At 71.7% G+C, this 13,609-nt stretch overlaps 1 protein-coding gene across 1 annotated transcript in view; it reads right to left on the bottom strand.

Annotated features, from left to right (window-relative positions):
- Nucleotides 1-13,609, bottom strand: part of BAHCC1 (BAH domain and coiled-coil containing 1) — a gene marked incomplete at both ends in the record, with an annotated part of 38,436 nt that overhangs the window by 17,803 nt on the left and 7,024 nt on the right. The window contains 2 exons of the mRNA XM_084238309.1: nucleotides 612-734; nucleotides 7,285-7,464. Of these exons, the coding sequence (XP_084094435.1) occupies nucleotides 612-734; nucleotides 7,285-7,464 (303 nt within the window). The remainder of the gene's footprint in view (nucleotides 1-611; nucleotides 735-7,284; nucleotides 7,465-13,609) is intronic.

Genomic DNA, 13,609 nt, shown 5'->3' with positions numbered 1-13,609 from the left:
CCCTCCGCAGCCCATGGGCTCTGCCAGGGCAGATGTAGGCCCAGATCTGCTGGAGGTGCTGGGGGGATGGCAGGGCAGGGCCCCAAAACTGCCTTAATAGGGTCCGTTTCCTTCCCTGAGACCCCTGCTGGGCCCTCCCAGGCTTAACCACTTCCTCCTGAGGCCCTGCTGGGTCTCTGTCTCCACCCCCTCTGCACCCAGCTCAGGGCAGCCCACCCCCCCCACTCCCCCTCCCCAGCTCCTGGAGCTGCGCCTGACCACTGCTGGCCCCACCACGTGTCCTCCTGGGAACCCTGGGAGACCCCAGCCCCTCTCCAGGGAGTGCCCCTGGAGGCGCCTCCTGCAGTGGCTGCACCCGCCCAGCCTCCTCCTGGGGACCCCGAACTGCTGGGGTGGTGGGCAGGGCCCTCCCAGCTGCTGTCACCTGAGCCCTAGAGGCCAGGGCTGCCAGGCTGTGTCCTGAGCACGAGTTCAACTCCTCAGCCCCCCTCTCCTGCAGCTCTCCCACCCCCAAGTGGCCCGAGACCTGGAGACCCAGGAGCGCCCAGCCCCCGCCACCCTGCCCTGGGTTGCCCTGCACCTCAGTCCCTGCAGCCCCACTCAGCACTTGCCTTTCTGGGTTCCATAGAAACGATGCTGCCCGTAGAGAACGTTGCTGTTTCTATGGTGATCCAGGTGGCTCATGGGTAGGAAGGTGGATGCCAGGCTCCCTGAAAATCTGGGGTACCCTGGAGCTAGAGAAACAAGAAGGCCAGCTGCAGAGACAGCCCCAGCCCTGGCCCACGCCTGCGCCGAAACCCCGGAGGCACAGAGCCTGGGGTGGCCCCCAGCGCCCCACAGAGCCAGGCCTGCCGGCCGCGCTGACAACACGCTGGTGCCTCCCCCTGCGGCGGCCGTGCTGACAGCTGGGAGGAGGCTGCAGGCAAGAGGGCGCCTCGATGCCTCTCCCGCCAGCTCGCAGCAGTGGCACAGCAGCAAAGGGCCACCGAGGTGCCTGGGGGGCGGCCGAGGGCGCTGGCCTCCTGCTGGGCAGCCAGGGCTGGCATGGGCTTCCACCTCGCCGGGGCAGACCGCTCCTGCCTTGGGAGATCTGCTCCCCGAGGCGGCAGCTCCGCCCCCAGGAAGGCCTGCATTGGTCCCGAGCCCAAGACCCCGGGGGCGTCAGTCATGCGGGCAGACCCCTGTGTCCCTCTAAGGCAGCCCCAGGCCTCAGGGGATCCGCCACCACGGAGAACCAGCCACGCCCTGGAGCTGCCCATCCACTGGGGGAGCCGGGGGAGCCTGGGGGAGCCGGGCACCTGGGCACTCCCCTGTCCCCAGAGGAATGAGAATTAGACAAAAGTGACCACAGGCCCAGAGGCCTGTCCTGGCACGGCACCCAGTGCTCCCATGGCTGGCCCTGCCCCGGCGGGTCCAGCAGGGATGGGGGCCAGGCCAGGGCTCAGACCACAGGTGCCTCCCCAGCCCTCCCGCCCCCGCCTGCTCCCTGACATGGGCCCGGGTGTCCTTCCCTCCCAGGCCCCCACCCCAGGGCAGGGCTTCAGCCTTTCCCTGGATGGTGTTTGTGAAATGGGGAGGGGGTGCCCCGAGATGGGACTGGGCCGAGGTGAAGTCTGTCCTAGTCAGGGCGAGCATTCACATGGGGTTGGAGGTGACCGGCTGACCCCGCATTCGTCACAGTGAATAGATGAAGCCTGGACAGAGGTGTGGGCAGCTATGGGGGCAAAGGGGGAGGCACGGGGCAGGCCCCTTGAGGGACTCTCTGCGAGGCTGCCCTCCACCCGCAGAGGAAAAGGCCCCTGGGCCTGAGTCCCCTGGGGCTGGGGTGGCAGGACGCGCTCTGACCCTGAAATCCCTGAACGCTTCCCCGTGGACAACACCCCCCATGGGGCTCCTCTGGTCCGTTCTGAGGGCTCCTGGCCTCTGGGAGCAGCCTCTGCGTTGTGGGGCCCTGGAGGGACCAGGGAGCTGGAGCCCCACACTTCCAGGCTGTGCCTATCTGCGATGCCTGTAGAGGGGCTGGGAGCACCGTGGGCCAGCACCCGGCGGCCCGGCCCATCCTGCGGCCACAGCTCCTCCTCCACGCCGCTCCCGGCGCCCTTCAGTGGCGGGGCTGTCATGGCTCCCCTTTTGCTGGGCCTCTGGGAGGGCCAGCTGGGGCGCACGGACTGGCCCGGGCCGAGGCTGTGTAGACAGCGCGGTGGCCGGCACGGCCCGGACACTCGGGGAGCCTCTGCGGACCCCGGGCAGGCGGGCGGGAGGCCTAGCTCGGGTGACGGACAAGGAGCTGCAGAGTGTGAAAGAGAGTGAGCCGGGATCCTCAGAACAGGCCCCAGCGGTGTCCCAGCACCCCAATCCTGCAGGCCTCAGGCCGCAGCTAGCAACCATCCAGCCCCTAAGCGTGCATTTTGACGTCCTCTGGCCCAGCAGGCCGGAGCCAGTGGTGCTGTGCAGACCCCACAAACCCTCCCCAGCCCCTTGGGGGGGGACTGGCGCGTGCACCACAGGCCTGGTGCCACCAGCCGGCCACGCTCGCGCCCGGTGCCTGGTGGTGCCCCTCCTGCTGAGGGGGAAGCCTGGCTGGCCGCCTGCTTTGTGTGCAGGGACACATCTGGAGCAGATGTGTCCTAGATTAATCACAGCTCCTGGGAGACTTGACAAGAGCCAAGAGCGGCCGGGCGGGGGCAGAGCCTGTGGATGTCGTATGGGGGTGGCTAAGCCCCCACAGCTGTCCCCCTTTAATTGGCTGCTGTTAAATGTTTTACGGGGCCTCGTTTTGGTAAACAGAAGTCTGTAAATTCCTCCTTCCCAGACGCCTTTCCCAGGCACGGACCCCTGTGACCTCTCGGTCGGGCCTCCCGCCCACCGCCCTCTGGGGGAGCAGAGCTCCTTCCTGCCGGCACCCTCGGGGCCAAGCCCTCGCTTCTGAAACTGAGCTGCCGTGGGCCAGGCCGGGGAGCGGGGGCAGAACTCTCCTGGGGCTCGTCCCCTCCAGGCTGCCCTTGGAAACCCCGGCGGGGAGTCAGGGCAGGGGAGGGGACGAGGGGCCGGGGGCGGAGACACGGCAGGAGGGGCACGGCCACGGGGCCAGGGCGGGCAGCCAAGGGTGAGGCTGGGGGTCCCGGGGGCAGAGAGATGGGGAGATGAGGATGCCCAGTGTGGCACAGAAGGGGCCTTTCCCTTTCCGGGGGCCAGGCTGTGGGAAGCGAAGAAGAAAACCCCCAAAGGCCCGTGAATCAGCGCGGCCACCCCAGGAGCGGTGGCCGGGCTGGCCGGGGGTCGTCGTGAGGGCCCGGGTGGGCACAAGCAGCAGGCTGGCCCGACACACCCTGGCCGCGCCCCCTGCCGAGCAGCCAGAGGGCAGACCCGTCCCGAGGACCAGGGACGACAGGGCCAGCGTGGAGCCACACACCCGCCGGGACGCGGGCCAGAGGGGCGCTGGGCGGCCAGCCCTGGAGGGTCTGAAGGACAGACGGGAGGCTGGGCCCTGGCATGTACAGAGGAGGGGTGCTGGGAGAGGGATGGGGTCCTTCGGCCCAGCCAGGGGGAGTAGCCCTCCCCCTTTCCCGCCCTCTCGGGGGAGACGGGCTGCACCCGAGGCCTGGGGACCGGTGGGGTGTCAGGCCAGGTCGCTGGGGTTGGCCGGTCGACCAGAGGGCCAGGTTCCCGCCTCAAGGCTGCCGACCCACGGAGCTCAGGCAGACCCTGCGGCATGGCCGACTCTTCTGGGGCTCCAGCGCCTCCACCCGCAGGGCAGGGCAGAGCCCCCACTCCCTGGGCCTCTCTGATGAACGACTGTGCCACGTCGGCGGCACCCGCTCAAACTGCTCCGAAGTTCTCCCCACTGTCTGAGCTGACCGCTGGGGGCCATCCGCCGGGTCCTGCCTCGGGGCCCCCCGCAGCTGCCAGGACCAGCGATGCCCTCCATGACCCCAGGCCCGAGCAGGTCTTGCCGGGGCACCCGTTGCGGGTCAGGAGGCCCTGACAAGCGCTGTGACTGGCCAATGGCTTGTGCCAGGCCCGCTCCCCGGACACCCCTAGTCCGTCTGGCCAGGCCCACCCTGGGTGGCCAGAGGGCCTGGGGGCCAGACTGTGCTCCTACCCGGGGCTCTCTGCACTGGGCGCACCCTTCAGGGCCTGGGTTCTGGGTTCGGCTCTTGTCTTGCCCCATCCACTCAGAGTTGGCCTGAGGGGCCTGGACCGGACGCTCCCCCACACATGGCCCCGGCCACCTGGCATGGGCCTGGCCATGGGAGAGGAGGTGTCGGGGCCCGGGCCGCCTGCCCAGGCTGGCAGTGCGCAGTCCCAGGCTCGGTGTGCGCTGTGGGTGGGCAGGGGGCAGGGGCAGGGGTGCCTGGGCCCCTCAGTCGGGGGTTGGGGAGCCACGGACAGCGATGGAGCAGATCGAGAGGCCACTTTCCCCGCTGGGCAAAGGAGTTGGCAGTGGGAGGGGAGCTGAGGGTGCCCGGGACCCCTCAGGAGGAGGGGGCCCCTCTGCTTGGGGAGATGGAGCTGCCAGGGCCTCCAAGGGCACACAGAGGTGGCGGCCTGGGCTCTTGGGGCGCTAGAGTGGTAGCGGGCAGCAGGCTGGTCCAGCCTAGGTAGAGACAGGCCCATGCAGGTGTGGCCCCAACCAGCCACTGGCACGTGCGCCTGCCACGCCCAGTGTCCCCCGAGACCCGGCTGCCACGCCGCAGGCCGGCCTCCCAGGAGCCCCCAGGAACAGAGCTGCCTTTCATCAGCCGTGGGTGGTCCCCGCCGGCAGCGGGGGAGGGTCCGGCTGCCGACACAGAGCCAGCTGTGGGGCCCGCCCGCTGGGCAGGGTGGCTGGACACAGACTCGGCCTGCTGGGAAGTTCCACCACCCACCCTGGCCCTGAGTCCCCGAGGGGGCGTCCGGCAGCTGATGGGAGTCCTGGGGGCGAGGCCCAGACAGGCAGACCCTGCCCCAGCCAGATGTCCTGGGTGGCCCCGCACCCCTGCTGCCCTACCAGGGAAGCAGGAAGCTGCGCGCCTGTGCCGACGGCTGCCCCCCAGATGACGGGCTGGGTCCAGCACAGGGCGGAGGGGCCTGCCTGGGGCGGGGCCTCCCAGGCCCCCTCCCTGCTCGAGCCCACAATTGCCACGCTGTCCTGACCCTGGCACTGACCGGGCACCAGCCCCCGCCCACCTGGGGTAGCGGACGGAAGCGGGAGGGCGTGCTCTGGACCTCCGAGCAGCCCGCCCAGGCGGCCGGGTGCCCGCGGCCCGGCTCTCCGCCGAGTCGCGTGCCCCCGCCCGCCTCGCCCCCCTTCCCGAGCACACACGGCCGAGAAACAGGCCCCGGCACGCGGGAGCCAGCTGGCGCCCAGTCAAGTAGCAGCCGGGCACACTGCCAGGGCCGCCCGCCAGCCAGCCAGCCAGCGCCGCCACTCGCCGCCCCGCCCGCCCGCCCGCCCGCCAGGGACCCGCCAGGCAGTACCACGCGGCCGGCCGGCCGGGAGAGGCGGAGGGCGGGGAACCCCGTCGGTGGGGATCCCGGAGAGGGCGGTCATTTGAAGGCAGAGAGGGGAGATGTCATGGTCAACCGAGGCGGGGACCTGCAGGTGCACGTGGCGGCCAGGTCGCTGCGGGCCTGGCAGGTGGCACGGGTGTTCTCACCGGCCGCCCCGTGCCTGTGCTCAGTCCCGGGGGGGACGGGCAGGCTCCGGCCTCTGCTGTCCCACATCCACTTGCGCCTGTCCACAGAGCCGAGGCCAAACGTGGACCCTGAGGACTTTGGGCACGTCCAGCCCGGGAGGCCAGCGGCTCAGGGCAAGGTAGACAGGTGAGCGCCAGCGCTCGGGCAGGGGGTGCGGGAGGATGCATCACGGGGGCCCCGCCTCACCCCCCTCAAGTCCCCCCAGGACACCCCTCCCAGCCGGGTGGGCGCCGGCGGCAGGAGCTGTGGGCGCAGGTGCCCGCAGGCTGTGAGCACCCCCACAGCAGCCGTTGGCTTGGAGGGAAGTGGGTGGCTGGAGGCCGTTGAGGTCTCCGTCTGCCCCCCCACCCCCGTCAGCCCCCAAAGGGTGGGAAGGGGGCGCCTTCTCCCACGCCCAGCCAGGTGGTGCTGCCCACAAACGGCCCTCCTGGCCGCGAGATCCCCGAGGGCGGGACGGGGAGCCGGGCGCCCTGCACCTCGGGCAGGCCCCGCGCCGGCCCAGTGGGCGCCGCTGCAGGGGCCGGCGGGCGGAGCACCTGTGGCAGGCAGGCGTTCCTTCGGTTGAGAGGGCCCCACGTGCAACTGCAGGCTCCCCGCCAGCCCCCGCACTTGGCCACCTCCTCCCGCCTGCAGACCTGCTGGGGGCCGGACGCCCCGCCAGGCCGAGGGCCGGCTCTGCCCACCTGGGCCCTTGCCCCACGGCCGCCCGACATGTGCGCTCCGCACGGCGCGCGAGGCCAGATTACTGTAACAACCGTCCCTCACTCGTCACCTGTCCTGTTTGGAAAACAGCCCTTTTCTTTGTCGCACAAAGAGAGGTTTCTCCGGCTCCCCGGCGGCGCGGGGCGCTAATCTCCCGCCTGGACGCCAGCGCGGGCGGCGTGTGGGTCCGCGCTCTGCAAACACAGGGCCGCCGGCAGCAGCCACTGAGCCGCGGCGGGGCCGGTGCCAGGAGCGGGGAGCCCTCTGTGCCCGCTGCCAACTGCAATTACCTCTCGGCGTGCCAGCCCCGCCGGCTTAACCCTTCGCTCACCGCAGGGACGGCAGCCCGGCAGACACAGGCTGTGGGGAGCCGGTGGGGCACCCAGCCCCGGGATGGCCAGGGGAGCTCCGGGGCCCGAGAGATGGTGGGGGCCCCTCCTGCCAGCCATGCCACCTGAGGGCCACTCATATCCATGGCATGGCTGGCGCAGGGCAGCACCCCCAGGGCAGTGGGCGCTGGAGGGGCTCCGTGCCCGGCCAGGCCCCATGGTGGCCACCGGGTCCACAGACGCCTCCACTCCCTGCCGGCTGGCACATCTGGAGCCCATGCCTCCGGAATCTGGGGGGCGGGCTCAGCCTCTGCCAGAGGATGCAGGCCGCACGCCCGTCCAGCTGCGCTCCACATTTCCCCGCTCCCCAGAGCCCTGCGCCCCACCCCTCTCCCGCTCAGCCCAGCTGCCTGCACATCTGGCCAAGGCCACTGCCGAGGGGGCCCGCCCCCGCCTCCAACCAATTACCACCTCCCTGGGGCTTCCTGGGCAGGGGCAGCCCCTCACCAGCGCCCGGGTGCGACCCTTCCCCAGCCCTGGGTTGGCCCCTGGTAGCAGCAAGCCGGGCCCTTACCTTCGTGGGAGTGGGAGAACCAGAGCTGGGAGGCGGTGGGGTGGGAGCCACGGTAGGCCTGCTCCGTGGGGGCAGGGGCCGGGCCGCTGGGGTGCGCGGAGGCTGCGGAGCCCAGGCTGCTGCTGAGGAAGCTGCCCATGAAGGCGGCGGCGGGCGCGTTCGCCATCAGACGGCTGCCGGCTGTGGACACAGGGAAGGGGGTGACCGGGGGCAGGTGCCGGCCAGGACGTGCCCCGCCAGAGCCACCTCCCAGGGTGATGCTCAGGACACTTCCTGGGCTTTGTCCTCACACGTCCCTGATACTCTCCTGCCATGGCTGGACCCCCAAGAGAGGAGCTAGGGGAGCCAGGGCTGTGCGCGCAAGCGCCCCGGATGTGGCCCCTCCAGCGGCAGAGCCCCACCCCCAGCTGAGGCCTCCCTGCCAGAGGGCTCTGCCGCACCCCCCAGAAAGGGCCGGGGCCCAGCCGGCAGTAGTCTGCCTGCCCGAGGTGGCGGAGGTAGCCTCGCCCGGCTGCGGACAGACATGCGCCCCAGAGCCATTCAGGGTCAGGCCTGGTGTAGAGGTGCCAGCGGTCGGGGACAAGAGGCGCTGCTCGCCACCCGCACAGCCTGCCCACCTGCACCCTCGACTGCGGCCTCTCTGCCCAAGTCCAGTGGCCGAGGCCAGGCCAAAAGTCTCCGTGGCGACCTGCACGCGCACAGGAAGGCGCGCACCATGCAGGCTGCGCACAGAGCACCCCGTCCCCCCGGCAGTGGCCGCTGAGCCCCCAACTCAAGGCTGCCCTGGCACCATGTCCCTCTGTCCCCCGGACAGCGAGTCAGGCTCGGGGCCATCTCGGAGGGCAGAAGAGGGACTGGGGGCGCCGTGCCCAGTCCGGCAGTGCACAGAGCCTGGGGGGCCCGCAGCCCCGGCACAGGGGCCGTCTCCTGCCAGGAGGTGGGGCTGCGAGTCTGCGGTGCCCCATGCAGCCGGCCTGGCCCGGTGCTTCCCAGAGCCGTGACTCAGCGGAGCGGCGGCCAGACCCGGAGCGGGGGCGGGAGGGGCTGCCCCGCTGGGACCCCCGCGTGTGTGTGTGAACAGGATGTGTGTGGCTTCCGCCGAGGGGCTCCCGCCGAGGGGCTCCCGCCGAGGGGTCCCCGCTGGGCACAGGCCACACGGAAGGGCCTGCGAGCGCTGGCCAGGGGCACGTGTCAGGAGATGCTGGTCCCGGGAGCGGGGGTGAAGGTGCCCGGGAGCCAGGGACTTCCCGGACCCTGGGCTGGGATGGCCACAGGCCTTGGCCAGACCGCAGGCGCCCAGCCAGGGGAGGGGACCGTGGGCTGGGAGGGAAGAGCGGCCCCAGCTCTAGGGGGAGAGCAGCCCCGCCAGTCCCGGGGAGCCGGGGGCCAGGCCGCTTCCGCCGCCCCCACCCTCCTGGGGAAGTCCCCGGCCTGCTCCTCCCGGGACAGTGGGAAGCAGAGCCAGCGCCGGGGCTGGATGAAGGCAGGAGCCCGGCCTGGGAACCCCGCACCGTGGGCTCTCCCACACCCCGCGAGCGGGGCGGCCGGCCAGGCCTGCTGGCGGGAAAGGCAGCTGGGCGTCCCAGAGGGAAACCGAGGCTCGCAGGAGGCGCCCTCCCCTGCTCTCCCGCGCGGGCCTGCGGGCGCAGCCGGCCGCCACCGGAGCCCCGCCAGGCCCCCAAGCTCAGCCTGGGCCCGGGCCTGCTCTGGCTCCGTTGTGACATCGCCCACTAGGGGGTCAGCTCTGGGGGCAGCTCCCCTGCCTCTGACCCCTGGGGGGCTCTTGGGGGCTCCCTCACAGCTGCCCGCTCTGAGTCTACTGAAGTGGGTTCGGATACGGAAAGTGGGGAGTGGGGCCACTCCAGGTCTCCTCGCTGGGGCCGCTGGGGCCCAGGCCTGTCCCTCTTCCTCCGCCCCACCTCAGCGACAGAAGAGCAAGTGGCCACGCCTGTCCGCGGACGGCCGGTCTCTACAGCTCCCTCACAAGCTCAGTGGCAAGGGCGGCAGGCTCGGGTCCTGCCGGCTGGGCCCGGTGGGCCTGCTTGGGACTGCAGTGCCAGAGCCTCCCGGCCACCTCCCCTGCCCAGGAGCCTGGGGCTGCCCCACACCCAGCCAGCGGAGCAGTGGGCAGACCCGCTGCCCCACTCCCTGGCCCCTGCCCGCCGCCCAGTAGCCAGCCCCAGACAGGGCTGTGCAGAGGCTGCTGGGCCGCGGCCAGGCCGGAGCAAGCCGCCAAGTCTGGCCGGGAACTGGGCCGGAGGCTCCTTCCTCCTGGCAAGGCCCTCGTCCAGAGCACGGCAGGGCCGGTGGGGCCTGAGCGGCGGGGCGGGACCTCCGGGCGAGCGGCCCCTCGCACTGACTCCACACACACGTCCTCGCGGCCAACGCTGCCACCCCGTCCGGGCCCCCGTGGGCGGCGGGGTGGCCCTCAGTGTCCGTCCGGCCGTGGCTACACAAGGCACTGGGGCACGTCCCTGACCCAGGGACACGGCGCCCAGGGCTCTCTGGGGAAGAGGCCAGCCCCGCCGCCGGCTAGGTGCCCGCCCAGGTGTCCACTCGGGCGTGACTCGGGTCCAGCTCCAGGCGGCGCCGAGGCCAGGCTGGGCGCACGACTGGCCAAGAGAGCGGAGCACGGGCCAGCACGCCCGGGAGGGCTGTCGACACCCTGGTGGCCTGCCCGCCCCCCCCCCCCCCCCCCCCGCCGACCATGGCTGCGGCGACTGCTTTTCTCCCCAGCCCGGCCCCCCACCCACAGGGCCGCTGTGCGGGCGGGAAGCCACCGGCCTCGGGAGAGGCCACCCTGTGTGGCCAGGAGAGCCCGGGGAGCGCGGCCTTCCTCCCCCATCCTGCCCCCTAGGCCCACCTGTCGGGAGCAAGCTGGTCAACGGATGCCGGGCAGCCCCGGGGCACCTGGGCGGGAGCCCAGTCTCTGAGCCCCGGGGAGTCAACCGCAGCTGTCCTGGCCCCTGTCCGGCACCCAGGGCCATCCGGCGCCCTCCACTCCCCCCCGCCGGGCTGCTGGGGGCTCCCCCCTGGGGTACCGGGAAGGGCAGAGGGGTGGGGCGGGGGGGGGCAGGCTGGAGCGGGGGCAGGGCCGGCACCGCCTCTTCTGGAAACTGTGAAATGGGTTGTAAAAAAAGGTCTCCCTGAGAGGGCGGGGCCCGGGGAGCAGCCCCTCCAGGCTCCCAGCTTCCACAGCCGCCGACGGGTGCTGGCACGGCTCCTGCGGCCACCCCCCACCCCTGCCCCGCGGGGCCCCGGCCGCCCACGCCCCCAAGGACGCCAGGGGTGTGGGAGACCCCAGCCTCCAGCCGAGCCTCAGGGAGCTGGGCCGGCGGAGGCGGCAGGAAGGATAAACAGCCACCAAGGCTCTGGCCCATATTCTCATTCCGGGAGCGGGTGGGAGTGGCCAGAAGGTCCACGCTGGTTCCTGCGTGGACAGGGGCCTGGAGGCCAGCAAGCAGTCGCTCGCCTCCGGGAGCAGGGGGGCAGGGACGGGAGACACGGCTGGGCGGGAGCTTCCGGCCAAGGCCACTGCCCCTGGGGTGCTCCCTGCTGGCCAGGCCCTTGGGTGGCCGCAGGCCATGCTGTGGGGTGCAGGGGACGTGTGGACAGTGGGTGCGCCTGCGGGCAGGAGAGGCGGGTGTGGGTGCCCTCGCCGTCCCGACCCTGATAGGCTCCTGGCCTCTGCTCTGTGAGCCCTGAGGTAGCATGGGGGGCAGCAGGGCCTGGACTGGGCGTGTCCAGCCCCTCGAGGTAGGAGGGAACCCAGCGCTGCTCCCAGCCCCACCCTAGGGCGGCCCCAGGGAGCCCTGCCGCCCCGCGGTGGGGAGCACATCAGACGCAGCATCCACGCCAAGCTGGGCCAGCCGAGGGGCCCAGAACCACCCCACGGCGGCCGGCCACACACACTCACTCCGTGGACGCAGGCTCCACCCGCTCCCAGACACCCCTCTACTCCCGACACCCTAGGGTCTGAGGGTCCCCACCACCAGGAGAAGGTGCTGGATGCAGACAGGAGGCCCCGGGAGGGAGGCCGGGGGCTCGGTGGCTCTGCGGGGGCAGCTGAGAAGGCAGCTTAGCCCAGAGACATGGCACCTCGGGTGGCGGAAAGCCCTCTTGGCAGCCGGGAGAACCTTCCAGGAGCCCTGGTTGGGCAAAGGTGGATTCCCTCGGGCTGTAGTAGGAGAGCTGTGGTGGCCGAGCCCACAGCGTCGAGGCGAGGGTGGCGGGACGGTGCTGCCGGCAGCCCAGAGCTAACAAAAGAGGGGCAAGATGGGACACGGCCTGTCCTCGCTACAAGGGTAAATTTAGCCCTTGGGCCGGGGCCGGGGTGACGCTCTGCCGGCGCGGCCGTCTCCTGGATGCGGAGCCCTGACTCAGGGCCTTCAGGCTCCGGCCCCTCCTGCCCATCGGCCCCGCTCAGCCAGCACCTCCGCCCCCAGCACCTGGGTGGTGGGGCAGGGCCGGTCAGTGCCACACCCCAGCCCCCAGCTGGAGGGGCACCTCGGCCAGCATGGGCCCCTCTTCCTGCCACGGTGAAATGATTGTGCCGGACGGGCTGGCTAGGCCTGGTGGGCGCCCGCTGCAGCCTGCCCTGGCGCTCGGAGGCCGGGGTTAGCCTAGCAAGGAGGCCCACCGCGGGCTGGGCTGGGCTGGCCACGTAGGCCAGGGTGGCCCTCAGTGGAGCCAGGTCCATGGGAAGGGGTGTGCTCGCTGGCCAGCCCTTCCCCACACGTGGTGGACTCCCGCTGGTGTCCCCCAGGGCCGGGCCTGGACCCAGTGGGCTCTTCCTCCTGGCCCAGCCCAGCAGGACTAGAAGGGCGCAGGCTGGCCATCCTCCACTGCTCATGCACCCGCTGCCCAGCCCCCTGACTTCCGTCAGTCCACTGTTCCCCGCTCCCCACCCTCCCCCGTCTGTCCCCCCGCGCGTGTGGTACTGTGGGTGTCGGCCCCCAGACAGGGTGGACGGCAGCACCTCTGCTGCCCACTCCCCTTTGTGGAGGCCCCCCTGGGGGCAGGGGCTCTTGGACAGCAGTGTGGGGGGGGTTCTGCCTCCTCACAGCAAGCGTCGTCTCAGGAGGCCACCCCCCACTTCCCGAGGACGGTGAGGAGCCACCAGGCGGGGAGCTGGGCCTCCAAGATGGAGTCCAGGGCTCCTGGGGACTCCTATGGTGAGCAGGGAGCCGCACCCCACGGTCCGGGGCTCCAGGCAGGAGTCAGAGGCAGCCCCCCAGGATCAGCAGGCCCAGCAGCCAGCGCTGGCCGCCCCCTCCATGCCCACGCGGCCGCAGGCAGGCACTGGCCAGCCCAGCGTGGGGCAGCAGGGCCCGGTTTAACTCAGTGCCCAGCAGGCGGCGTGTGCAGGACAGGATCTGTCACTAAACTTGGGGAGCGCGGGTTACCACGAGCGCCCCCAGCCTCAGGGGTTCCAGAGACCCCAAGATGACCTAATGGCCTGGCTGGAGCCACCACCTGACAGCCAAGGGGACCAGGCCCAGTGTGGCTGCCCGTGGCTGTTGGGACCCGCCTGGCCAGGCGGCAGGGACACCCCGGTCAGCCCAGCATCTGCTGCCCCTGGCTGGGGACAGCAGGAGACTGTGCTGCCAGCGCCGGAGCAGGGACGGAGTGGGCCCCTCCCAGGCTTGCCCGACTCTGGTCCAGCAGAGCCTGGGGTAGCCGCAGCGTGGGCCCTGGAGGCCCTGGGCCGCCAGCACTGGCCTCATGGCTGTTGTGGGCTTGCTGGGGGGCGCGACTCAGCCCCGCGCTATGTCGTGCGGATGGCGGTGCGGGCAAGGGTGGTAGGTCCACCCGAGTCTGGGGGTCCCTCCGCTGAGTGGGGCTCTGGCCTGGGAGGGGACAGACTGGCGAGGGTGACTGGCGCAGATGTGGTCGCACAGTTCCGGGCGGGGGGGACGTGGCTGGACCCAGAGGGGACTGAACGGAGGGGCCCGGTGAGCCTCTCGCAAGGAGGCTGGGGTGCAAGCTGAGCTAGGCGGTCGGCAGGAACCCCAGCCCCGGCGGCAACTGGCATGGCCAGGGGGCAGGCCCGGCCTCAGGAGGGGTCGGGGTGGCCCTGCCTGCTGGGTCAGCAGGAGCTGGGCCCCAGCGACCCGGCCCTGGATTCACGCCTTGGGTCACTCCCACCCCGACGTGCCTCTGGGAAGGGAAATGGACAAAGCGGCGGCCCTCCCTCCCGGACGTGGCCACGAGGGCCGCGGCAGCTGGGCAGGGTACCGCGCCGGCCGACCCCGCCGACTGAAGGCATGTGTGTGCTCTGGGGTGCGTCCCTGGCCCCCGGCACGTGGAGCAGCAGGGGGACCGT

This window comes from Talpa europaea (assembly GCF_964194135.1).
Source record: "Talpa europaea genome assembly, chromosome: 7".
Classification (NCBI taxonomy): domain Eukaryota; kingdom Metazoa; phylum Chordata; class Mammalia; order Eulipotyphla; family Talpidae; genus Talpa; species Talpa europaea.
This window is presented reverse-complemented; position numbering and strand designations above follow the sequence as displayed.